This window comes from Arvicola amphibius, chromosome 6 (genome assembly GCF_903992535.2).
Source record: "Arvicola amphibius chromosome 6, mArvAmp1.2, whole genome shotgun sequence".
NCBI lineage: Eukaryota > Metazoa > Chordata > Mammalia > Rodentia > Cricetidae > Arvicola > Arvicola amphibius.
The window spans coordinates 101,437,471-101,465,290 of record NC_052052.2 but is presented as its reverse complement, the minus strand read 5'-3'; the positions used below and the strand labels follow the sequence as shown (position 1 = coordinate 101,465,290).

Sequence of the window (27,820 nt, the reverse complement as noted above, 5' to 3'; positions counted from 1 at the left end):
AACAGTCATTATTATTGATTATATTTAAAAATTATCTGCAAAGTAAATTAGATATTGAATTATAAATGAGTATTATACATGAACCCCCTATTGGAAGGCAATTCCTTGTCACACTATAGAACATCTAATTACATTGCAAAAAGTATCCTTTTTCCTATTGGTAAAGAACCATTAATGGTATTACTGCAAGTATCAGGAAAGCTTTTAAAAAAAATTCTTTTTTTAATTCTGAGTGCTTTCCATGCAGAGTAAACCTCACTGAGCTGAGTCTGAGCGAGCGACTGGAGAATGTCCTGGGTAGAAGAAATGCCCGAGCTGTTAGACTCTGCTCTTTACAAACCAAAGACTCAGAGGACTCATGCAGCCCTCTGACGACTGGGAGGCCACCACGTCACTTACCAATTCTGCCTTTCTAGAATGTCGACTGAGACATTTATAGACACGAGAAGACACAGACTGCCAGGTGACACTGCTCTCAGTAATGTCTGGGGTGGGAAGCACCTTTAGAAAGCGCCTATGCGGCAAGAGATACGCATCTAAAGATTCAAAATGAATCAACAGTATTGGATAACAATATCATTCTCAACTCAGAAGCTGCCTCGAGGTTGGGTGCATCTTCAGTTAATGTAATAGGAAAAGAAGGCCATGGATTTCTTTTTATTAATTGCATCCACTCACAAACCGACCTAGGGTCACCAGATGTGTAGGTAGACACAATGAGATTTTTGTTGTTCTTATCGAGTCTTTAATCAAAGTGATGATAAAGGAAATAGATCTATTTAAAAACAAAATCCAATAGCTATCTCTGTCTAGATTAGGAGGTGGCACCAGGTGTGGGATTCACGTTTTGCGTGGCTACTTGAGGTGCGACTTCGATAATCCGAGGTTTGTCGATGATTCTGGCTGTGCGGTTGCCCTTCTCTACAATCCCAATAATCCATGCTTGGTGGCCTTCGCCATATTTGGGGGACTTTATTTCTGCACAGAACCGAGCTGCTTGCTCACGTGGTAAACAGATGAGCAGGCCTCCTGGCAAAGAAAGAGCAGAGGTTACTATCTGTATGGCGCTGGGAAGGGGAGGACTCTGTGTTTCCACTACAGCTGACTTACACTGAGGTCATCATACTCCACCCTGGAGATGAGGGAAGCGATCTGTTGGTAAACTCCTAGCACATTCAAACACTAACGTCAAACTGAAAATGACCTATCTGATCACAGACAGCAACCCTCTACTCCACAGCATGGAAACACAAGCGAACGAGAAAGGTGTGCGTGCGGGGCCAGAAGCACACGGGCAGTGACCTACTCCATACTAGGAGATACAACAAGGGCTCCTTTTACCCGGCATAGACTCCTCATCTCACTGGGAATGGTGCTTTTAAACTTAAAATTCATGAGAAAGTCTTTCCTGGAAGGCGCTAGTCTCGACTCTTAACTTTCTGCAAAACACAAAGATACAAATTTTCCTTCCTGTTTCTAACAGACAGGCCGGAAAGTTTGAGTTTCTAAGTGTCCAGGGAAAAACTTTCAGAAAATGAGAAACCAAATTCAATGATTGTGGTCGCTAACTCATACAATGTTCACTTGGTACTCATGAGGTGGCAGAAACTGCTCCAGCCAAAAAGCAGCTAAAGGGGTTCTAACTACTTCTAGAAACACTTTGTTTTGAACAGCAAGCTGAGAATGTGAAGTTCTGGTTGATGGCTTCATGGTTTCCACCCCTGGCCCGATACCAGAGTCTGTTAGGGATCCAGGCCCCTGTTGATCAGTTTCCTGGGAGTTGGGTCTAGGAACATGTGTAAAAGTAGTTATAGAGAAAATGAAATGGAAATGAGAAAAACTGAAGAAAAAAAAAGGAGGTAAAGAAAACATAGAGGGTAAAGGAAGAAAGAGAAACTTAGGGCAAAAAGAAAATAACACTCTTAAGTGGTACATACACCTGGAAGCAGAGTCCACATGCCCTGAAGGACAGTCCACACAACCTGAAGGACAGTCCACACACCCTGAAGGACAGTCCACACAACCTGAAAGACAGTCCACACACCCTGAAAGACAGTCCACACTCCTGGAAAGACAGTCCACACACTGAAGCACGGTACATGCACACACCCTGGAGCACAGTAATACACTATGCTCATGAGTGAGGGTGTCCATCAGCTCTCCCAGAGCTGGAATTACGGCAGCTGTGAGTACTGGGACCTCTCTCTGCAAAAGCAATACATGCTGTTAACTTTTGGGCCATCTCTCCAGCCCCATACTATTCCACTCTTCAACTGTATATGTTTAAAACTCGATCTCAGTACACAGCTTGGGCTGGTCATCCTCCTGCCTCTGTCCCCTGAGCACAAGGATTACAATCATGTGCAAGACACACCTGGCTACATTTTTGAACACAGACAGGGCTTTGCTATGTTGTATAGATTAGCCTCAGACTTGTAACCACCCTGACTCTGCTTTCCAAGTAATAGGCAACACCATGATGTTCTGCTAAGACATCAAGTTAAAATGCTTTTCAAGAAGAAAAAAAGCAGCCTGTTTAAATTTATCTATGGTTGTTAGAGTTTAAGGAATCAGATATGACCTATCTTTCCTGAGCTCCCATCAGTATCAAAAAGGGGAACACACTTACACTGGACTCAAAATAGCATCTCAGTCACACTGGAGGGCAATGCAAACCCACAGCAGGGAGAGGCATGGCTGTCATGCCTGACTTCATACAACGTGGGGACTCACAGGTGCCCAAGGCTTTCCTAGCTTGATTAGGGAATAGGAGCCTTGTACCTGACGTCTCCGGGCAGGTCCCATGCATGAGGCCGAACATGTTCCCACAGGCTTTGCTCACAGCTGCCATCTTGGCCAGCACTGGAAGGTTGTGAATCACAAACGACACCTCGTTCCTCTGCTGCTTGGCCAGGTTCTGTGCGTGGCCCAGAATCCCGAAGCCTGTGATGTCAGTGGCTGCATGAGCATTGAACGTGTGCATAAGGCCTGCAGCTGAGAGAAGCAGAGAAGTGAGTAAGGAAAACTCACCTTTCCCCACTCACAGTCCCCTTTCGGAGAGATGGCACACAGAGGTTAGAAAGTCAACAGAGACCAGGGTCAAATGTTGGAGGCCGAGTTCTTCCTGCAGTGTAAACCGCTCAGCCTCATGGAACCTAGGAGCAGTTCCATCAGCCAACGTCCTAGCCATCAAGAGCTGTAGAGAGGAAACCTGTCAAAACAACCCACAGCCTACTAACATGTTTAAAGAATGTCTGACTTCAACATTCTTACTAGGGAGCTTTCTTTGTGACAAGGTCAGTATGTGATGCAGGCTGGCCTCACCTTCCAAGTGTTGGGATTACAGGCATGTGCCATACCAGGCCTAAAGGTTTTCTTATTCAGAACAGCATTAGGAAAAAAGCAACTGAGCATGTTTAAACAAAAACTGAACAAAATGTCATTCAGGATTCCCACATGGCCTATGGGGACACTTTGCATTAGCGCATCTGATGAGTCAAACTCATATTTTACCATCAACTACAACCCAAGGTTTATATGAGGACTCCCTGTGTGTTTATAAATGTGTAACAACATGCATCATGAGAAGCAGCTTCCCTGCTCTGCCCCTTCCTCCTCCCTTCTCAGCCTTGGCAGCCACTCATCTCTTTACTGTCTCCATGGTTTGCCTTTTCAGGAAGGTCATGATCTTTTCAGACTGGCTTTTTTCATTTAGCAGTATACAGTAGGCTTTCCCAGGCTCTTTCACTGATTGGCAGCTCAAACTGTTCAGTAACATCTCATTCATTACCTGGACATGCCATTTTATCTGTTCATCCACTGACCAGTTATCTTGGCTGTTTCTAAGCTTGGCAGTTAAGGGCAAAGGCACTATAAACAGGGTGTGCACATTTCTTTTTGACAATTCCTTTGGGATAAACAGTCAGGCACACCAGTTAGATCATATGGTTAGCAATAACATTAGTTCCGTAACAAGAGGCACAACTCTGCTGGATAGTGGATGCACATTTTGACTCCTAACAGCAAGAGTTCCTGCTGCTGCTTCCTGTTCTGGTTAGCATTTGGTGTTGTTCGGCATTCTGACAGATATGAGGAGCACCTCGCTGTTTTAATGTGACTCTCCAGGACTTATGACCCTGAGCATCTCTGGATGTCTTATGGCTAGTACAACTCTCCTGATTAGGTGTCAGTTCAGATCTTTCCATTTTGTTTTGTATTTTTGAGTTTTAAGATTTTTTCATGAATTTTGGCCATCAGACCACTATCAGCAATGTGTTTTGTAAAGATTTTCTCCCATGTGTGCCTTGCCTTTTCTTCTGTATGTACATGCATGTGGTGTAAGTGTACATGTGGGGGCCAGAAGCAACTGCAGGTGTTGTTCCTCAGATGTCATCCATCTTCCTTTCTGATTTTTAAACATCCATCATTCCCCTTTAAGGAGTACAGAACTTCTGTTTATCTAACTGTTGCATCTAAAAAGTCAACTCCAAGCCTACTATCACCTACATGTTCTTCTGTGTTACGCTCTTGGAGGGCTACAGCTCTCTGGTACATTTAGATCTATAGCTATTTTGAGTTACTTTTTGTGAAAGACAACAATCTTTTGGTTCTGCATATGGATGTGCACTTGTTCCAACACCATCTGCCAAAAAGCCCATCTCCCCTTTGCTCACTTGGCTCTGACTATAATTGTACAGCTTGGGGTTTTTTTTTTGTTTTGTTTTGTTTTGTTTTTGTAAAAATCACAAGAAGTTTCATTTTAAAATGGATTGTTAAAAAGTAGACTGTCTTTGTAGTAGAACATGATTTATTCATTCAAAATTCTCTGTTCTAGTGTATATAATGACATGGATAAATAATCAGAAATACTAAAGGAGTAAAGGCAGGCACTAAGTACATCTGCACTTGTAATGACCACTAGTTTAAGGCAACAACAGTAAGCTGAAGGGAAATAGTTAAAAGCCATCAGGGAATACTTAAAAAATGCAAACTGAAGCTGCTTTGGGGTGGACAACTATAACTATGTATAATTTTCTTCTGTACTTTTTTCTGCTGTTGTTTTTAAGAAAGTCTAAAATTGACTTAATAATAACAAGTTCCAGGTAATCAGAAATGATATAATTTGCAATGGCTGTTTTTTATAGTTTTTTTTTAAAGAAAAACATAACAAAGACTTAAAAGATATTTTCAATTACAGTATTCATTCAGCCTTATCACTTAGAACAAGTTTTTTATAAAAAGATAATTTATGCTCTAAACAAATGAAGCACGTAAGGAAAATATAACAGACACATTCCATAACGATCTTTACATTTTCATTTCAATACCATTACATTTCAAAGCATTTTGATACATAAACATGAAATCACGTACAACTGCTAGTTAGACCTTTCAAGTAACATGCAATTCTAACTCTCAAGTGCTATTCAAGTAGTCCTTTAGTAAGTGCTGTGTGGGGGGACTCAATCAGATATCTCTTTCCCTTTACACGGGGAACTGTTTCCCTCATAAATGAAGGGCCAAATCAAATATTTTGCAGAATTGTAACAGTGTTTCCTAAAACAAGTTACACCAGTGAGAGGTCTATTACAGTAGGACAACAGGTAGAAATCTCCCAAAACAAGACACCAAGGTTAAAAGATAGTGAGCATGTTCCAAACAGGGGTCAGAGAGACAAGAGGCTACAACTTAGGCGTTGGTTATTTCTCTACTGATCTCTATTAATTTTTAAAAATTTTCTAGGGAGGGGAAAGAACATGATCAAAATATATTATATTGGGCCAGGTGGTGGTAATAGCTTAAGCTTTTAATCCCAACACTCAGGAAGCAGAAGCAGGTGGATCACTGTGAGTTCAAAGCCAGCCTGGTTTACAGAGTGAGTTCCAGGACAGCTAGGGCTCCACAGTGAACCCGTCTCAAAAAAACAACACACACACACACACACACACACACACACACACACACACACACACAAATTGAAAAGCCAAACAAACAACAACAAAACCAAAAAGCTTCTCTAATGTAAGCATATAATTCCATCCTCTCCCTCCCCATTCTGGATTTTTTAAAAATGTTATTTATTTATTATTTATACAGTGTTCTACCTGCACGTATTTTTGCACACCAGAAGAGGACACCAGCTCTCATTACAGATGGTTGTGAGCCACCATGTGGTTGCTGGGAATTGAACTCAGGACCTTTGGAAGAGCAGCCAGTGCTTTTAACCACTGAGCCATCTCTCCAGCCCCCTTTTGGACTTTTGAGACAGGGTCTCACCACTTTGCTTGAGTTGGCAATAAACTTTTTTACCAGGCAGGCCTTTACCCTCTTCCCTTAGCCTCCTGAGTAGAGGCTTGGGAAAATATATTTGTGGAAGATCTGGGCATTTTTGCTTTAAGCTGAGTTAAATTTCACGAGAGATAAAGGTCCATGCCTAGACAGCTTTTGGATTTGCGTGTGACGTCCACTTGTTGAGGAGCCCATCTTGCCTCTGCTGGCTGCCAAATACAGCAAATACTGTAAGACAGTAGTAGCTGGAGGAATGGTTCAGTGGGTAAAGCATTTGCCATGCAAGAGTGAGGCCCTGAATTCAGATCCCCAGAACCAGCATAAGGCCGATGGAGCATCTCCATTTCTAGCATTCCTATGAGAGGCAGAGATGGGAATTTCTCAGAAATTCATATATCTGGCATATGCAGCAGCAAATGAGATCTGTCTCAAACAAGCTGGAAAGTGAGGACCAACCAACATTGTCCTCTGCCTTTCATGAAGTCCCCCCAGCACCCACATACCCATATTCATACAGGTGGGGGTGGGGGGACGGCAGTGCATAAAAACTAAAAACAATGCTTAGGGGTTTTAAAGGCGCCATGAGAAGTGGCCCCTGCCTAATCATATTAATATTAATATAATTAGTAATTAAGATTAATGTAATTCTATTTATATTAGAAAATAATAATTTTTAAAATATTTAACTGGTGTGAACACCAATAAAACAGTGTAAGATGATTAAAGTAGGAGCTGGAGCGACAGCTCAGCATGTAAGAGTGATTACTGCTCTTCCAGAGAACTCAAGTATGGTTCCCAGTACCTATGGCAAGAGGTTCACAAACCCTTCTAACTCCAGCTCTAGTGGAGCTAAGGCCCTCTTCTGGCCTTCAAGGGCACCTGCACAAATGTGTTCAAACATACAGATACATAAAGACACACTAAAAAAAAAGTAAAAAAAAATAAAAAATACTTAAACTGTGACAAGGATTGCCTTGTATATCTTATGTCTCTTGGCACAAGCTAGAGTAAGCCCCAATTAAGAAACTGCCCCCATAAAATCTGGCTGCAGAAGATAGGCTTTGATTCCTAGCACTGCATAAAACCCGGTATGTGGATACACACCTGTTATTTCAGCACTCAGGAGACAGAGGCAGGAGGATTGAAAGTTAAGGTTGGTGGAAGCCTGTCCAGGCTACATGAGACTGTCTCAAAAAACAAAACAAAACAAAACAACAAAAAAAAAAAACAAAACAAAAATAAAAAATCATAAGCAAATGAGTGATTTATTTCACACTGAACATTTAATTAATTTGAAGTTTAAAAAAAAGGTTGCCCCCCCCCCCCAAGTTATATCTCTGGAGATACACTGTTAAAAGAATCTGAGGAAGGAGGGGCATAGTGAGCACACCTTTAATCCCAGCACTGAGGAGACAGAGGAAGGCTGATCTCTGGGAGTCAGAGGTTAGTCAAGGCCACATAGTGATACTTGATACTTTGTCTCAAAAAAGAAAAAAAAATAGGAACAACTGATAGTCCATTGTGTCTTTGGGATGCTATCATTCCCCAGTGATGACTGACTCTTACCACAAAAAACAACAAAAAAACAGCTAAACTCTCATGGCTATTATCACAACTGCAATGTAACAAGTGATTTACTTAGAATCCAGTTTGTAATTTGATCAAAGTGTGTGAGGGAACATGGGGGATGTCCAACAGTGTACACTGTACACATCACTAATGGAAACACTAAATTAGAAGCGTGGAAATCTGATCAAGAGGAGATTTGCTGCCATATAATACCCTGGCTATATGTATATATGTGTATATACATATGTGTGTATGTATGTGTATATACATGCATACATACACATACAAACTCTGATCCAGTTTCAAAAGGGCTCATGATGAGAAGCTGGGACATCTTTATGTTACCTGGCCAGTAAGTCTAAATACAAACACCTGAAATGGGAAAGTTCGGAAAGTTCAGATTATCAGTTAATCACACAAATGACAAACTGAGTACATCTGAACTCAGTTTTCAAATGCCTAGTCCTTCTTGTAATGAACGATTAGCTTTAGAATAGTCTTTCCTAGGGCTAGAGAGACGGCTTAGAAGTTAAGAGTGCTGACTGTTCTTCCAGAGGCCCCGAGTTCAATTCCCAGCAATCACAAAATAGCTAACAACCATCTATAGTGAGATCTGGTGCCCTCTTCTGGCCTGCAGAAATAACACTGTATAAATAATGAATAAAATCTTTAAAAAGAAAAATAAGTCTTTCCTTGGCATATTTTGAAGCCTGGAGGCTAAATCTGCTCAGCCAGGGTAATTTTACTATACCCCTTACTTACAGGTTTTGTCTATGGCCAAAGAAGCTATTTTATTACAACTAAAGCAATAGCCAGGGCCAGGGAGAAAGCACAGTCAGTGAAGTACAAACTCAAGCCCCAGAATCCATGTGAAAACCCTGTGCCTGGTGCCATATGCTGGGGAGATGGAGACAGGTGGATACATAGGATTTGCTGCGTAGCCAGCCTAGCCTAATGGGTGAGCTCAGGTCAGTGAGACCCTGCCTCAAAAAACAAGGTGAAGAAGGGCACGTAAAGTTGACCTCTGGCCTCTAGACAAACATGCACACACTGCATGCACCCACCTATTTAAATACGTAAATATATGTGAAAGAAAAAGTAACATTTGACATTTGTACGGCATCCTGGTTTATCATATTTTACGTAATTGCAAAAAATTCTCCATTCAAGTAAAACAAGCCACTATCTCTTAACTAGTTTAAGGTCATGTGATAAATTTTGTGAAGTGATTGGAATGAGTAATGGCCACCATAGGCTCATATATTTGAATATTTGGTACCAGTAGATGGAACTGTTTGGGAAGGATTCGGAAGTGCGGCCTTGTTGGAGGAGGTGTGTCACCGGGGCCAGGCTCTGAGGTTTCAAAAGTCTATGCCATTCCCAGTTAGCTCTGGCTCACTGCCTCCTGCTTGTGGATAAAGACATAAGTGTTCAGCTACTGCTGAAGCACCATGCTCCCTGCCATGATATGAAATACTCACCCTCTGAAACTACAAGCCTCTGATACTTTCTTCTGTAAGTTGCCTTGGCCATGGTATTTATTTCGTAACAGCCACAGAAAAATTAAGAGTTCATTTCACAACTGAAAGGGCAAATTGTTTCTTCTGCAGTTTTAAATTAAAAAATAACTATGTGTATGTGCACATGATGCGACGTGCTCTTGGAGGCCAATCCCCCAATAGAGTAGCAACTGAACTCTGACCCTCTGCAAGAGCAGCTGGCTCCTTAACCACTGAGCCACCTCTCCAGCCCACCTACTGTTTTGTTGGTGGTGTTTTTTGTTTGTTTTTCAGAGACAGGGTTTCTGTGTGTAGGTCTGGCTGTCCTGGAACTCATTCCGTAGACCAGGCTGGCCTCAAACTCAAAATATCCATCTTCCTCTGCCTACTGAGTGCTGGGATTAAAGGTGCGCCCGGCCTACTGGAATTCTTATACCCTGACAACTGGCTTGAAAGAGGAGGAAGGCACATGTGGACATATAGTGAGAAATTATCTAACAGTTACATTTAACACTTTCATATTGAGAACATGCTGTGTACAGGCTCTCCTCGACTTACAACAGGGTTCAATGTGATGTTACTTTCACATTAAAAAGTTGCCAAGTATTAGGAAGCTGTCATAAATGAAACTATAAATCAAATACCACCTGCCTATAGATTCCCAGTACTAATCTACAGAACCAAAGCAGGCACCAAGAGAAGATGTTTAGTTACCAGCCATTCTCTCCCCCAGCCTAGGTTTCATGACTGGAGAGCTGGAAAAAAGACCACTGTGAGTTAAGACTGGATGTGGGCACTAAACCTTACCTGTCCTGTTGAGCCGTGCCATGTTCATCATCGCTTCTTGGTATGCCAATTCTACATCTTCTTGGGTGACCACTAGCTTAATTTTATTCCATTTTTCAGGCTAGCCATAGGAACACAGGTGAGAAAGAGAAAAGGAAAATGTGATTCATCTTTACTTGTTTTCTTAATCATCTTCTGGGACTGGGGTATATGTAATATGTGTGCAGACTGCTAGTGATCAAACCCAGGGCCTCACACATGCTCAACACCCTGAGCTACACCCGAGTACTGGGAATCTTATTTATCTAGTGTGTGAACACAGAAATATTCTAACGCTGCTCTTCTGTAAACAACCACCATGCCACTGTCTGCTTAGCCCACATTTCCACAGTGAACTATCAGAGCGTGCTGGACCTGTAGCCCTGACGGGACACAGGGCTCACCCTCTCATCTGCATTAACACTTCTCAAGGGCTGAGGTGCAGTCAGGCAAGCACTTGACTTACAGCCTTGAGTGCTGAAACAAGAACTCAATTCTCCCCATGTCCTTGGCTCACTTCCCCATCTCCTCCATTAGGTAAATGGCTTCCATTTTTTACGTTATACCTTTTTATTTTAACACTCCTGCAGTGAAACTATCTTGATACAAACAGATGTGAAATTTTCAACTCTCCACACTGATGACAGCCTTGGGTGAGCAAATAAGGTATCATCAAAGGGACAAAAAGGCCTTGTCTGATTTTCCAAGAACTTACAGCGCCATGATGTAAGGTTCATGGACCACTAATCAATCACATAATCATGCATTCATTCACCTGCCTTCAACTACACTACAGACAATACCCAGGGCGCTGGGATGAGGACTTAGTGGTAGGGCTCACCTAGCATACCCTTAATTCCATTACTCCCACCTCTCCCGGAAGCCACTCTGATATCTGTACCTGCCACTCCTTGACTGTCAAAAACCAGTATCCTCAGACTATAGATTCTAAAACTATTTGACAATTACACCTGACCTTTATTAAATAACAAAACCCAAAACAAACCAACCCCAAACATTATGTTGCTACACAGTATGTGGAACTTGCTTTTTAAAATTTTAAAGTACTCACCAAAAATAAATAGACAGACAGACAGACAGACAGAAAGCAAGAAAGAAAGAAAGAAAGAAAGAAAGAAAGAAAGAAAGAAAGAAAGAAAGAAAGAAAGAAAGAAAGAAAGAAAGAAAGCAAGCAAACAAGCAGTGGTGTGTGAACCAGAAGTGGAGACCAGAAGGTGCTGGCTCCCTCTTCTTTCTTCCTTTCTTTCATTTAATTTTATGTGCATTGGTGTTTTGTCTGCATGTATGTCTGTGTGAGGGTATCAAATCTTGGGAGTTACAGTTGTGAGCTGCCAGTGGGTGCTGGGAATTGAATACAGATCCTCTGGAAGAACTGTAGTGTTCTTGACTCTGAGTCATTTCTCCAGCCCCATGGCTCCCTCCTTCTTGACACCCCTATGCCTGTCCTACTTCAACCCCCCCCCCATGCAAGACTGTGCAGACTAAAGCAGTCACACTGGACAGCACTTCTGAGGACTATCTTCACAGCAACTTCCCAGGCTGCTTTACAGTACCGGGTAAAAGTAAATAATGTCACCACCTTTAAGATTATAATTTTTTTGAGATTTTTACATTATTATTATTGTTGTTATTGTTATTATTAAAGACAGAGGGATTTTCTGTGAAACCCTGGCTGTACTGGAACTTGCTCTGTAGACCAGACTGGCCTGAAACTCAAAGATCTGCCTGCTTCTGTCTCCTGAGTACTGGGATTAAAGGTGTGTCACCACCACCTGGCAAGATTTAATTTCTTATATTTTATGTATATGGGTGTTTTGTCTGCACCACACATGCAGTGCCCTTGGAAACCAGCAGCGGGCACTGGGTCCCTCTAGAACAGTTGACAGTCACCAAGTGGGTGCTGAGAAGAGAACCCAGGTCCTCTGAAGAACAGCCAGCGCTCTCAATTGCTGAGCTCTGAGATTTCCTGGTGGCTCTATCAAGCTGATAAATGATAAGTTTTATTACTCTTTCCCAACTACTTCTGAAGATGGTGGTAATAGAAATTAAACCCACCATATGTGAGGGGAGAGCAAAACTTTGGTGATTGGAGCTATCAACAACAACAAAACCCCAGAACGACAGCTCTGTGGGATAACAACGCAGGAGAACTAGCCCTCTTCATTCTCCAGGAAAGAGCCACACATCCGTTTTTAGTTACTAATCAATGTAAAGGCAACACTAGTATATCACAACAACCCAGACCCCATGACTGACATGTCAACAACTAACCCTATTTGTATCATTTCAATCCTGGGTTCTCTTCTCAGCACCCACTTGGTGACTGTCAACTGTTCTTGAGGGACCCAGTGCCCGCTGCTGGTTTCCAAGGGCACTGCATGTGTGTTGTGCAGACAAAGTGTAGGCAAAACACCCATATATGTAAAATATAAAAAATTAATAAATTTGAATTCATGTCCCAGAATTCTTGTCCACATAATCTGATGCTTCCAGCTGGGCCTTAACCCCTTTAAACATTAGATTATTAAATTTTCATTTACAAGAATATGGATAATCCATCTAAGGACTTTACTGATTAACTTTACAGGGGTAAAATTTTAAAGTTTTCACTTCCCAAACCTTCCACCAACTTAAAACAAAACAAAACAAAACTTTGAAACTGAAAAACAACTCTGAGAGCAAACTGTTCGGCTCACCCCCCACTCCTGAACAGCTCTTTACTTACAATATCCAGCCACTGGTGCACAGCAACCGCAACTTGTGTCCCCAGCGGTTTTGTCAATACCAGCACATCCCCTGGTACTGCATTATCGGGCCTGAAGAAAAGAAAAAAAGAGCATGTTCTAGTCAAACTAACCAAGGAAACAAATGCAATTTTATAGCAAAAAGGGAAATTTTGCTAAAAAGCATTTTTGTACTTTATTTTTTGATGTGTGTATGTATGTGTATAAATGCACATGTGTACAAGTTGGGGAGAAACCAGAAGTCAACATTGGGTGTTATCTTCAATCTTTCATCACCTTATGTTTTTGAAATAAGGCCTCTCACTGACTCACCATTGTGGCTAGACTAGCTGGCTAGTGAGCCCCAGGGACTTGCCTGTTTCTGCCTTCCCCGTGCTGGGGTCAGCTTTTATGTGGCCGCTGAAAAAACTCAGGCACTCATGCTGGCCCCACATGTGCCATCTGTCAGGAGGAGGCCCCCAAGTAAGACGCAGGATGTTTAATGGGATGTCTTGAGCTACTGGAGTAAAAGGAGTTTCAATAATTCAAAAAGGGGGAAATGCCAGATGGTGGTGGCACATACCTTTAATCCTAGCATTTGGGAGGCAGAGGTGGTGTAGGAGGTCCTTCTGTATTTTTGTTGTTTTCATTGGTTGAATAAAGAAACTGCCTTGGCCTTTTGATAGGGCAGAAAACTAGGTAGGCGGAGTAGACAGAACAGGATGCTGGGAAGAAGGGCAATGTGGGAGACGTCATGGTTCTCCTGCCCGTGACGGACGCTGGTTAGAATCTTTCCTGGTAAGCCATGACCTCATGGTGTTACACAGATTGGTAGAAATGGGTTGAATTAGGATGTAAGAGTTGGCCAATGGGAAATTAGAGCTAATGGGCCAGGCAGTAATTTAATGAATACAATCTGTGTGATTATTTCGGGGGTTAAGCTAGCCAGACATCCGGGACAAAAAGCAGGTCTCTCTCCTTCTACACAGAGGCAGGCGAATCTCAGAGGCCAGCCTGGTCTACAAAGTAAGTTTCAGGACAGCTAGGACTATTACATCGAAAAATCCTGCCTTAAAAAACCAAACAAACAGACAAAGCAGCAGTCTACAGAATGAGAAAAGATCTTCACTAACCCCACATCAGACCTCTGTATACAAAATATACAAAGAACTCAAGAAATTAGACACCAAAAGATTACATAATCCAATAAAAAAATGAGTACAGACCTAAAACTAAACAGAGAACTCTCAACAGAAGAATCTAAAATGGCTAAAAGTTAAGAAAATGCTCAACATCCTCAGCTATAAGAGAAAGGCAAATCAAAACAACTCTGAGATTCCATCTTACACCTGTAAGAATGGCCAAGATCAAAAACACTGATGACAACTTATGCTGGAGAGGCTGTGGGGAAAAGGGAACACTCCTGCATTGCTGGTGGGAGTGCAAGCTGGTACAACCCCTTTGGATGTCAGTGTGGCGATTTCTCAGGAAATTAGGAAACAACCTTCCTCAAGACCCAATAATACCACTTTTGGGTATATTTCCAAAGGGTGCTCAATCCTGCCTCAAGGACATGTGCTCAACTATGTTCATAGCAGCTTTGTCATAGCCAGAACCTGGAAACAACCTAAATGCCTCTCGATCAAAGAATGGATAAAAAAAAAAAAAAAGTGGTACATTTACACAATGGAGTACTACACAGCAGAAAAAAATAACAACAGCTTGAATTTTGCAGGAAAATGGATGGAACTAGAAAACATTATTTTGAGTGAGGTAACCCAGACACAGAAAGACAATTATCACATGTACTCACTCATAGGTAGTTTTTAAACATAAAGCATAGAAAACCAGCCTAAAAACCACAATCCCAGAGAACTTAAACAATGTGGACACTAAGAGAGACTTACATGGATCTAATGTACATGGGAAGTAGAAAGTATAAAAAGACAAGATCTCCTGAGTAAATTTGAAGCATGGGGACCTTTGGGGAGGATTGAAGGGGGAAGGAGAGAGACAGGGAGGGGAGCAGAGAAAAATGTAGAGCTCAAAAAAATATCAATTAAAAAAAAGCCCTGGGGAAATGCGACTGATGCCCAACTTCATGCCCAAGCAGAAGCTGGGCCTAGTGCTACCCACTTGTCATCTGAGTTCCGTGGAAAACTATGGCAGGAAGACCCAAGCCTGCTTTACACAGCAGCCCTAAATAACAACTGAGAGAGGAGAGTGAGCAAGGGCTCGAGCTCAACAGCAAGGCCATTTCCTTCCACATACACACACAAACAAAAACCACCAAACAGAATAGCAAAGTTTTAAGTCTGTTAATCCACTGTCAATCGGGATATGGAGAATCTGGTCTATTTGTTCACTGCTGTGGAGTGGAAGCTGGTAGAGCCTTTATGAAGGGCAGGCTCTCAGCATGACTGCACATCCCACCTGACCCAGCGATTCCTAAAACTCGTCCCAATGACCTGCTCTACGGCTACTCCTGGATGTTAGTCATGTTATCAAAAGAACCAAACAACCAAAATGTCAACAGCAAATACACAGAACTAGTAAGAGGGTGTCTATGATGGGAACCTTGGGGACACCACAGATCAGGGTCATGGTACTGGGAATTCTTACATCTTTTAAATTCTGACTCAGGTTAACATAAACATACTATTGACTCATCAGAAACTGAAGTAAGGGCCAACAGGATGGCTCAGTGGGTACTTTCCACCAACTCTCAGGACCTGGGTTCAATCTGTAGGACTCATGTGACAGGAGACAACTCCAGCAAGTTGTATCCCATCCCCCCATAAATAAATAAACAAATAGTAAAATAAATGAAATTTGTACTAATTTCAAAAATAGGACAGGGTGCCTTTTCTTACGTTTTGGTTGTGAGTCTAGTTTTTAACACCTCTCCAGGCTGAGGATGCCTTTTCTTAATATCTAAGATGTAAAGTGTTGAGATCCATCTCCAAAGATTGCAGAGAAATGCTCTCCCCACCACAAAGAAAGCTACAAGATGTCCGATATCACCAATCATCAAAGAAACAAAAATCAAAACCACAGTGGGATGCCACCTACACTCCCTATGCTGGCTATGAGCAGAGTAACATTGCAGAACAACTCCCAGAGGGGTGTGGTGTGTGTGCGTGCAGACACACAATAACAAACTGCACCTCAAGTGCGTTCCTAGTAGTAGGAGAAAACAACCCGAAACTCCAATCAATGAGCAGAACTGTGCTATATACAAACAAAACCTCATCAGGCCATCAAAACGCACTACGGAGTCAGGTGGTGGTGGTGGTGCACACCTTTAATCCCAGTACTTGGGAAGCAGAGGCAGGCGGATCTCTGAGAGTTCAAGCCCAGCCTGGTCTACAAAGCAAGTTCCAGGACAGCCAAGGCTACATGGAGAAAAACCGTCTGGGAAAACAAATCAACAAAAAACTATTCTACAGAATATGGTTCCACATATAAAGGTGCTCAGAGCAGGCTTGCGGTGAGGGACTGGAACGTTCTGGTGCTGAGAGGATGACAGCTGCTCAGGCCTGGACTCACACGGGGGTAGAGCTCAGTGGTGGAGTACTTGCTTAGCAGACATAAGAAGCTGTGTTTAATCCCAAGTACAATAGACAAAACCACACCAGAAAAGATGTCAAGGCAGCACTTACCTGCAATTCCTGTACTGAGGAGGCTGAGTCAGGAGGATCACTGAGTTTGAGGCCAGTAAGAGATACAGAATGACGCCTTGTCTCAAAAAGCCAAACCAAAAAAATAGACAAATAAACACTGAACAAAGTGGCATATTTTTGTTAAGTGAAATTTACAAGGTCTAAAATTGCTGAAAAATAGGATCAAGATTCCAATATATGCTACATAATCTATGAATATAAAAGTACTCTATGTTAATATACTAAATGAGCCCAACTAAGATGTATATGAAGGACTAGCTGTTGAAGGGACCCTGGTGATTCTAGACTCTGGCAGGCTAAAATTTACTAAACTGCACACTTTGAACGTGGACTTGTGCAGCAAGTGAATGACACCTTACTGTATCCTGAGAGAGAACGAGAGAACAAGAGAAAGACAGTTTCCGACATAAAGGCCAACTTACATGATAAATTCATTGGGCTGGCAGACAGTTGTGGCGACTCCTCCCAGAACAATCCAGGGGTTTAACACTGTTTGACCACCCGTTACAGAGGTTCCCGCTTCCTCTGCCGCATCTTTAAAACCCTGTATAATTAGCGGTATCACTTTATCCCTTTCCTAGGGTTTAAAAGGACACAGATGAAAAGTCATGCAATTCTGTTCAAAACCCAGAAAAGATGGTTCTACATCTGTAGTTATAAAGAAAGATTTAAAAAAAAACCCCAGAGAGTCAAAAGCTGACAGACAGGGGTAGGGAGTGTTTTTAGCAATCAGCATGTTATCAGATGCTGGAAGGTGTTATGGGTACAAAGCAAACAGAGCAGGTAAGAGGAGGGAGTATAAAGCCATTTACCCACAGGCCTGGCCCACAGAAGTCAGCTCTCGGCCAGTCTTGAAGAACACCAGACAAGCTAACTACACACACACAGCCCTGTTTTCAAAGAGGCTTATGTTTGGTGAGGAACTGTGAAGTAACATCCTCAGCAAAACCCTTGTCAGGACAACTAGCTACTACTGGTCAAAGCACACTCTGCTAGGCAAAAAAAAAAAAAAAAAAAAAAAGTCAACAGAAAACTGGGTTATCACGACAAACTGGTTTGGGGGGCATATGGAAAGATAATGGAAACAAAAACACATCTTGCCAAAAACAACCTAAATAATGGGGCTGGGGAGATGGCTCCATAGTTAGGAGCAGGACTGCTCTTGCAGAGGACCTGAGTTTGGTTCCCAGCACCCACATGTTAGCTCACAACTGTCTAACTACAATTCCAGACACACATAATTCTAGACACACACATAGTATAGTTATATATATGCTGGCAAATACTCATGGACATAAAATAAACTAAGTAAAAATAACCTAAACAGGAATCTACCCCTGGTTCAAAGAACAGATAAAAAGGACAGGCTGCTGGGTGGTACATGGAGGCCTTGGCCCGCAACAGAGACCACTTGCTATCAAAGCCCTCAGTTCTGAGACAGCAGGTCAAGGCCTGATTCACAGGCCTGGTACTATTAGTATAGCCAAGCTTTATTAAGACTCCCCCTCCATAAAAAAAATATTTAGCTTTGTGCCAAGAGAGAAAAGGAGGAAGTGGAAGAAAGAGGCTAGATACTCTTATTTTAATTTACAGACAAATGCCCCAAAGTGCAGAGCTGCAGTACCGAGGCCATGTTTGTAAACGTAAAATGAAATCAAGGCAACCCAGTGAGCGAGCCTCTGACTTACCCTGTCAGTCATCTTATTGCTGACTCCAAGGAGCATCAGCATATTGTCACACTCCGTGACGCCCATTGCATAGAGGTCACTGAGGACATTAGCACATGCTATCCTGCCCTAGGGAGAGAGCAGAGACGTGAGAAAGCAGTCAGGGAATTTCCATCTGTAGAACAAAGATGGAGTCTACAACACAGTGGCCTCCGAGAACTTGGAGCTTTCCAGGAAGGGCAGCTCCCAGGACAGGACTCTCAGCTGGTTACCTTCACTTAACTGTCCAGCCACTCACTCACCCAGCTCCTCTCACTTGAGCAGAACACAGAATTCACACTCTTCCTCAGACTAAGTTTCAGAGCCCTGGCTGATGATGGGGTGGGGGTCAGGAAGAGATGGTCCTTCTGAGAGACCAGAGAGCGAGAGGACTGATTCAGTCACCAAAAGGTGAACTTGGAAACCCACACTCAGCAGATCACAAGGAAGGGTTGCCTTGGCTATTATAAAATAGGGGATGGGTTTTACGTTATTGGATTAAGAAACTTTTGAGGCTTCTTTTTCAAACTGCAAGAAAGAGGAAAATAATCTTGTTTGAGAAACAAAAATAAGAGAAATAAGAAACATTCAGGTTTAAAGTCAGATTGAAAAAAAAAATTTCCCAGTAAATCCTACTGCTTTATGAGGAATTTAACAATATCCAATAGGAATGTGGCAACAAGGACTCTATTGCTCTAGGAGACTTCTTAAACATTAAGTTGCCATTCTCTAACTTTTGAAAGTGGCATGTCCTCTGCAGAGGCTGCTTATGTTCTTATGGGTTCCAGGCACACCTGCAGCCTTCTGCAGACCCACTATCAACCTCAAGGATCCTAGAGGTGGCGTCATGGGCCATGGGGCAGACATGTTTTGGCTGTTCTTGCATTCTTTTAAGAGATGCTAGGAAGGATGGATTCTGGTAGCTTTGCCACTGGAGGAACACATAGGTGCGCTGCTTTACAGGGAATATACTTCCTAACAACCTGTTCACTCTCACTGTACCCAAGAGGGAAATGTCCCCATTTTCCTACCCCATGGCCTGAATTCCTACATGTACAGCTTGATCCCTGTGTCCTTGCCACCCAGGAAGGACATCTGGCATTTTAAACAGGTGGGATATTCCCATTTATTCATTGGCTTCTCTGGGGTGGTAGAGAAGTGGGGTTAAAGAATTAGGAGAAGGGGCTGGAGAGATAGCTCAGCAGTTAAGAGCATTGCCTGCTCTTCCAGAGGTCCTGAGTTCAATTCCCAGCAACCACATGGTGGCTCACAACCATCTGTAATGAGGTCTGGTGCCCTCTTCTGGCCTGCAGGCATCTACATAGACAGAATATTGCATAATAAATAAATAAATAAATAAATAAATAAATAAATAAATATTAAAAAAGAATTAGCAGAATAAAAGGCTGCTTGCTGGCTGTAAGCACATAACAAATGACTGGAAAATGTGTCTACACAATAGAGCTAGAGCTTCGTGTGTGTGCACATGCGTGTCTTCCTTAATCACTCTCTACCTTATTTTTCAAGACAGAGTCTCTTATTGAAGCTGGATCTCAACAATTCAGCTAGCCTGGCTGGCCAGCAAGACCCAAAAGCCCACCTGTCTGCTTCTTGGCATAAGGACTAGAGGTATGTGTTGTCTAAACAGCTTCTTAAATAGGTGCTGGGGTCTTCACACTTCCATGGGAAGTGCTTTTCCCACTGAGCCATCTTCCCTGCCCAGTAGATAGAACTTTAACTCAGTGGCCTGCTAGATCACAGTGTGACATATAATACAGAGCTAAGTAGGCATGCAGGTAGCAGTACATTTACCCTAACATTTACAAGAATAAACGTTCAAGAAATCCAATTGTTAGTAAGCCAGGTATGGTGGGAGTCTGAGGCTCTACAGAGAGTTCTAAGACAGTCAGGGCTACATAGAGAAATGACGGTGTATGCATGTGTGTTGGGGGAAGATGAAAGTCCAACTGTGATGAAATTTAAAAGTTCTTTTTTGTGGGAGGAAACATTAAAAATCAGTGTTATTACAAAGTATATCAACATTTCCAGCCAGAAACCCAGAACAGTAAACTTTATAAATGTCAGAAAGCCAGGTAGAAGGAAGAAAGAGCTCAGAGACCACCAATCACTAGCACTGTCTCAGAACCGCAGCTGCTGAATGCACCTTCAGGCATAAAAGCAGCAGAGAAATGGCCCTGCTCTACCTGATGCATGCAGTGTCAAGTGTGAGAGGAGACATGTCAGCCTGCCGTGACTGCAGGAGTCAGGGGAGGGTAATATAATTGAGATACAGCAAAAGTGGAAAAACACAACAAACACAAAACTCAAACCCAAAAGCACATACAAAACCCAGCCAAAACCAAATGCATAAAATAGTTCCAATTACAAAACTACACAAGACCAAACTTACCATCATGTAGGGGTCATCGACAATAGGATAAATGTAATCTGTGGTTTGAACCAAGGAAAGCCCACCATGCCTCAAAGGAATGACGCAAGTATCCATCCCAATGCCTGGGAAGACGGACGTTGCCAGCAACCAAAAATATAAGGAGGAAAAAAAAAGCATTTAATCTTGTATGAGCAACATTTTGCAGGAAGATTTCTACAATAAGATAGAAAACTCTACACTGCCAACTAAACTATGTATGTGCCATCAAGAAGCATAACTGAAATAAATGTAAAACATAACCATCATAGGATAGGAAACATGAATAAAACTGTTAAGTAACCAAGATGTAATATGACATAAAATTTGAATCTTACTGAGGCCTTGGACATTTTGTTTTCTTGTATTTTATATTCCTGATTCATTTGATTGATGCCTTTTTCTCCCCTTTTTCTTTACTGTTATTCGAGATAAGAGTCTCTTTATGTAGCTCTGGCTAGCCTAGATTCATGTAGACCAGGCTGGCCTCAAACTGGCAGAGATCAGACTGCCTCTGTCTCCCAAGTGATGGGAATAAAGGCATATGCCACCACACCTGGCTTACACAACTTCTTTTAAGATGACAACAATACAAATGGAGCTGTTGTTATTTTACTTATAGTTATTTTGAAATATTAATTACCTAGATGTTGTTATAACATACTAGATATTGTTCTATTTTCCCAAAAGTATGTGTACTATATTTCCATATAGAGAACGTCAGTTAGTATATAATATAAATATAATACATTTAGCCTAAATGAAATGGTAAGGACAAAGCAGGAACTCAAAGTTTCCAACCAAGTGTGTTATAAATACCAGTACCTGTATAATTCAAGTATTTTAGTGTCTCCAAAGCACTTTCTCTCTACAGCATATTTTTGTATGTGCACATGTATGCATCCAGAGGCAGAGGACAACATCTGGTTTCTTCCCCAATCTTACTCTCTACCTTGCTTCTTGAGACAAGACCTCTCACTGTACCTAGACATAACTACCTCAGCTTCAGCTAGGACGGCTGGCCAGTGAGCCTGTCCTATCTCTTTTAGATAACATGGTAATATATTGCACTTGGTTTAGAAACCACTCCAGATGCCCTCTGGAGTGACAAGCTGGGGACTTAGCAGATGCTGGAAAAATCTTTTGGAAACTCAGGATCTTATTAAAAAGACAGCCAGCCCTAGGTTATGACCGACAATGTGCTGGCATTTTTTGTCAACATGACAGTCTAGACATCCCTGGGAAGAGAGAAATTCAGTTAAGGAATTACTTTCATTGGACTGGCCTCATAGGCATGTCTGAGGGACATTTTCTTGATTGCTAACTGATTGATATAGGAGGGCCCAGCCCACTATGGGTAGTGCCATTCCTGAGCCAGTGGCCTAGGGGTGCTTAAAAAAGCAAGCTGAGCAAGCCAGCACATAGTACTTTTCCGGCTTGGCATCCTGTGGTGAAGAACTGTAACCTGAAAGCCAAACACCCTTTCCTCCCCAAGCTGCTTTGGACATGGTGTTCATCATGGCAACAGGAAAGCACACTAGGACCACATCCTTTTTCCATAAGGGACAAACAGTAAGCAGTTTAGGCTTCTACTCTACTGTATGGCCACCAAAGCAGCCATAGACAGTATGTTCACACATGAGAGAGGCTGCATTCCAGAGTAGTTTTATTACAAACACATGGCAGGTCAGATTTGCACCTGGGACCACAATGTGTGAACACTAATATAAAGGAGAGACCTGAGTAAGCTGGATCAGAGGCCAGAACCACTGCATGGAGTTCAGACTGGACAAGATGAGAGAAGCACATGGAGGAGGAGAAAACTTGAGTATGTAGCTGACAGCAAGAGCTCAAGGTGCCATCCTGGACTGTGGATGGTAATTAAGTTGACAATACATGTAGGGTCAGGACATACATGACTGACAAGAGATGAACCTCTACGGAGAGGATGCAGGCTTCCAGGCATATTACCAAAAGGGCTTCATCACAAAAAGGGAGTTAGGAAAGTATCTGGGGGAGGTTGGGGTTATAGCTGAGAAGTAGAATAGGCCTGTCTAGCATTCTCACAGCCTGGTTTTGATCGCGCACACACACATACCCTCGCTGAAACTGTAAAGAATAGGTAAGTCTGAGATGGGCCTTGAAAAACTAGAGCTTCAAATTGAGAGCCAGGGACAGTTCAGGTAGAGGAGCAGAGGTCCTGATCCTGGGCAGGTTAAATGCAAGACTGAGAAGTTCAGAACAAGCTATGGGACATTCTAGGTCTTCTCAAAAAACTGAAACCCTATATCAAGAAATGGAATACACTCTTCATACTGTAGTACTAATAACACATGCTTGACAGCCGTCTCTCCAGTTCTTAACATTCCTTTATTTAGTGTGCTAGCTAATTTTATGTGAACTTTACACAAGCTAAAGTCATCTGAGAGGAGGGAACCTCACTAAGAAAATGCCTCTGCAATGGGAAAGCTGGCCCCACACCTCACCATGCATGCTGGAGAACTGGCCCTGACCTTTGCCTGAGGCAGGAAGTCCCATCCCAACATCTACCCCATCTATAACCTGCTGAAGCGTGTGAAGGGACTGGTCCTGCAGAACCACAGCTGGAAGGTCTCCATGTCTGGGGCAACAGCAGGATATCTGAAGTTTCAGCACTGATGGTGTAGCAGAAGCCCGAGGCCTTGATCCAGACCAACAACTCATCGCAGTGAACAATTACAAGCAAAAGGTGTACTGTGCGACACACCACAGCTCTCAATGCCACTAAGACAAATGACTATATTATCATAGAGAGGTGGGAAAAGACAGAGGAGCAAAATTTTTTACTGTTATTTTGTTTCTTTTTGGTTTTTTTTTGGGGGGGGGGGGCTACAAGGGTGAAGCCGACATGGAAGGACTGGGAAATGAGTAGAATTGGGATGTATGATGTGAACTTCCCAAAGAATCAAAATTACATTAAAAGAGAAAAAGAAAGAGCCTCTACATCAGCTCCAGCCTATTTTACATCATGCATGTAATAAAATACACCCAAAGAACTGTATTTCAGAGCCTAGACTTTCTTCTGAGCTCTGTGTTTAAGAAAGGGAAACCACTAATGATAGAGAGAATTTAGAAAAGAAAACATCATTGCCCTTGGCTCCAGTTGGCACTCTGGGGTCAATTTCAAATTCATGCTGTCTTCTTGCCTTTGTGTGTCTGTGTGCAGAAGATGTGTATGGATACACGTGCACGTGTGTACATGCATGTGCAGGTCAGAGCACAACCTCAGGTGTCAGCTCTCAGACATGGTTCACCTTTTTTTTGAGACAAAGTCACTGGACTGGAAATCAGCAAGTAGGCTAGCTGGCTACAAATCCCCAGGAACACATTTGCCTCTTCCGTCCCTGCCCTCGGATTACAAGTGCACTCCAATCCCTTTTCTCTCTCCCCATCTATCCCTGGGATTACAATCTCTCTCTCTCTCTCTCTCTCTCTCTCTCTCTCTCTCTCTCTCTCTCTCTCTCTCTCAAGAGATTTTTTTTAAAGACATGGGTTCAAACTCACTGAGATCCTCAAACTTTATCAACTGAACTATTTCCCCAGTCTTCTCTCCTGAGCCTGCAGTAGTCAGTAGTCTTGGTGGTCCACCTTCAAGTTTTCAACCCAAATATCCTGCAAAGGACATCACTGTCCTTAAAGCAACACCTTCAATAGGTCAATAAAGCCACATGGCGTTGTAGAGGCCATTTGAGAAAACAGAAAGGAGTTTCTGCTTATCCTCAGCTAACGGTAAAATTGTCTTACTGTAGTATGATGTCACACATATACTCTATATAATTTAACAGCTGCCAACCACATGCCCTGATGCCTTCAAATTCTTCCTTTCAATAAGAGACATTACTAATTACATTGAACAAAGCAACACGGGGAAATCTGGTTACTGGCAGCTGACCACACTTCTGGGTGGCAGAGTATCCAAGAGATAGTATACATACCAAGCCGTGGCATAACAGCTCCCAGAAACTGCTCATCTTCTTGGAAGTGGTTCTCTTGTAAAGATTCCAGCAATTTTTGCAAGACATCTTGGGGCACTTTGCAGCCTGTGCCTTTCAGTTCAGTAAACCTGGTTAGGCGGAAGCTCTTGTCCAGTTCATAACTTTCCGGGTTAAAGGACTCCCGAGTAGACATGGTTCTGGGGCCACACTCTTCACAGTTCAGCCCCTCCCCTCCCTCTCTTTTGATCCACTGGGCTTTCTACTTAGGATCCACCTAGGTACCAGCAAAACAAAAAGACATTGTTGAAAGACTGAATTGTATCTGTCAGGAATCAAGTGAATGAACACACATTAGGGAAAGGTACGAGGACTGGAACTGCCTAGACCACAGGGAAATACTTGTTGGTCAAGCTGGAGTACAAGATGATGGGTACCATCACGGATACCTACTGAAGACCTGAGCTGGGAGTGTGGTTATAACGGTGGCTCCTCCTGCCACTTGGGCAGTTAACTCTCAAAGTTCTCCTGGGTCCAGAGCTAAGAGAACTAGTATTCACTATGTCAGCTTGAAAGTCTATGCTTTAGAATCCAGCGACTTTTCTGAAAAACTTCTAGCTGTCTTTCCCTCGCCATCAGAAGCTGCAGAAGAAAGTGGGACAAAGATGCATCCCATGGATTTTTTTTTTTCAATTGAGACAGAGCCCTCTACATAGTTCTGACTGTCTTGGAATTCACTATGTAGACCAGACTGGCCTCACAGGGATGAGCCTGCCTTTGTTTCCCAAGTGCTGGGATTAAGGGATCCACCATTACACCTGGCAAAAATTCTTCAAGATCCTAAATCCTAATTTTAAAAACAAGTTTCCCTCCCAACCAGACAACACAGTGCCAAACTAATGGTCTTGAGAAGTCCCTGAAGAACACTACTTAAAAACAAAAACAAAAAACAAGAAAATACCCAAACACTTCCAACGGCTGTAAAACAGTAAAGTCTGTGTTCAAGAGGGTGCTTGCAAAGTTTCTCTGATGCTTTTAGCATTCCTGGAAAGCAGACATCCCGCCCAACAAACCAGCACACAAACCATTAAGGAAACACACTACTGCTCATTACTAGCTCGTTACAAAATGAAACAGTATCACACGAAATCACTAGTATTACAGGTTCTGGGTACCACTCACTCACTGCTTTTCTGGCACACGCTCTTCTTTTTGCAGCCTTCCATCCAAATCAAAATTCGTAAGTGCTCCCAGGGTTTACAAACTTTCTGACTGATGCTTTATTGGGCATAGGATTACATACACCCCAAGTTTTAGGGCCGGTTTCTCCTATAAAATTTATGATTGAGAACATAATTCCCATTTACAGAGTTTTCCATCCCCCGGGGAGCATATCACTCATTTAAAATAAATTTCACAAAGCCCAAATTTGGGCAGTAATCCAAACGGTCGTTACAAACATAATGTGAGCAATGATTTCCGCGGGAAACTACACAGACTTCGCACATCATTCAAAGAAGCCAAACTTCTCTTCAGGGCAGGGTGAACCGAGCACGTTACCGCGATGGGAATGCTGAGGCTAGTTTGGAAAAAGTGCGAATTACAATTCAACTTCGAAGAATGGTTTGGAATAGCAAACTCGCAAAACAGAGAGGGAGGAAAAAAGTCTTGCATTTAACCCTACCTCAACTCTACCAGGTACAAAACCGGAAAACTGCATTTCGTAAGGAATCTTTTCTTCCAACCTCCAATACTATGCCCTCAAGGCAAAGGAAGGAAAGGGATTCTGAAGTCCCTTCCCTACACTTTCTGGTTAGCAAAGTTTAAAAAACAAAACAAAACACCTTACATCAAGGAAACTCAGTTCTAAAACTCAAGTCTAAGGAGACCTAAATCACACGGGCTTAACCTCAAGGAAAATTCGAGCTGGGGGGGGGGGGGGGGAGGGAGATGAAATTGGGACGTGCTGGGGCGGGGGGGGGGGGAAGAGGAGAGCAAGTCCGACCTGGAAGCCACATGTTTACACCTTTAAAACAATGACATGAATATTTAAAGATCGCGTTTAACCCCTTCGCTCCCGCACGCGGGGGGGGGGCTCAGGCAACGGGGTGCAGCGGGGCAGCGGACCTACCTCACCGCCAGGCCCCCGGCGCTAAGCATGCACACAGGCCCGGGAGCCGCGGCGTGCGTGCCGAGGCCCCGCGCCCTCCATGCGGCCGAACGCGGAGGAGGCCACCCAGGGGACACCTTAAATCGCGGGCTGCCGCCTTTAAAGGCACGGCGGGCGCGGGCCGCGTCCTTTGTACGGTGCGGCGCCGCGGGCAGGGCCATGCCACGCCACAGGCCCGGCGTCGCCGCAGCCGCGGTGACCGTCGCCGGCGGGGACCGGAGGGACACGAGGGCCGAGTGGGGGCGGGGAGGCCCGAGGCGCAGCGCCAGGACACCGGAGGCCACGGCGCTACGCGCGCGCGCGCGGACTCCCCGGCCGCGCCGCCACACAAAAATGTCGGCGGGCGAAAAGATTAACCCCTGCGTGGCCGCCGCCGCCCTCCCCCTCCGCTCCTCCCTCCTTTCCCGGCCCCGCGTGCCGCGGCGGCGACGGCGGAGGAGGCAGCGGCGCGGGCGGCGCTTCTTTTTAAAGCGGCCCCACCAAACCCTGGGCTCGGCCCCTCTCCAGGCAGGGCGCGCGAAGGGCCCCGGTGCACGGCTTCCCGGCCGTCCCGGGCGGCCCGGAGGGGGATTTGCAACGGCCGCGCCGGGCCTGCGGCCCGATATTCCCCTTTAAGCCTGCTGTCTCGCCCCCCCTCGCCAGGCCCGCCGCTTACCGGCTCGCTTTGCGCCCTCCGCCTCCTCCCGAAAACGGGCCGCGGCGCTCCCACAATGCACCGGGCGCGCCGGGCTCCCTTAAGCGTCGCCTGAATAAAAATGCTGCTCCCGGTGGCGGCGGCACGGCCCCGCGCTTGGACGCCGCGTGGAGCTCGGCCTAGGCTGGGCGCGGCCCTCCGGGAACCGGGCCGCCGCGCTCCCGCCGGCCGGGCGCGCGAGGGTCCCTTTAAGAGCGGCCACCTCCCTTTAAGAGGCGGCGGGCCGGTGGCCTGAGCGACTCC

General features: G+C 43.8%; 1 protein-coding gene across 3 annotated transcripts; it reads right to left on the bottom strand.

The window, feature by feature from the left end:
- Positions 1-642: 642 nt before the first annotated feature.
- Sephs1 (selenophosphate synthetase 1) lies at positions 643-27,820 on the bottom strand. 3 transcript variants are annotated; one of them, XM_038333607.2, is made up of 9 exons: positions 27,539-27,820; positions 24,717-24,990; positions 20,725-20,828; positions 18,297-18,404; positions 17,031-17,185; positions 12,928-13,018; positions 10,164-10,263; positions 2,782-2,994; positions 643-1,029 (listed from the first exon to the last, which is right to left on the bottom strand). In XM_038333607.2, exons 2-9 carry the CDS (start codon positions 24,907-24,909, stop codon positions 815-817), a joined length of 1,179 nt encoding a protein of 392 aa, XP_038189535.1. In that variant the 5' UTR covers positions 24,910-24,990; positions 27,539-27,820; the 3' UTR covers positions 643-814. The 3 variants fall into 3 exon arrangements, with proteins under 3 accessions (XP_038189535.1, XP_038189536.1, XP_038189538.1); XM_038333608.2 differs by lacking the exon at positions 27,539-27,820 and adding an exon at positions 26,845-27,097; XM_038333610.1 differs by lacking the exons at positions 20,725-20,828; positions 27,539-27,820 and having other exon boundaries at positions 24,717-24,803.

What these genes read in the sequence shown, in the direction of transcription:
- Sephs1 (XM_038333607.2), bottom strand. Translation starts at nt 24,909, where the DNA reads ATGTCTACTCGGGAGTCCTTTAACCCGGAAAGTTATGAACTGGACAAG. An exon ending in TCGATGACCCCTACATGATG is followed by an intron (nt 18,405 to 20,724) that starts GTAAGTTTGGTC and finishes CTCTCTCCCTAG; the next exon opens with GGCAGGATAGCATGTGCTAA. An exon ending in GCAATAAGATGACTGACAGG is followed by an intron (nt 17,186 to 18,296) that starts GTAAGTCAGAGG and finishes TTTAAACCCTAG; the next exon opens with GAAAGGGATAAAGTGATACC.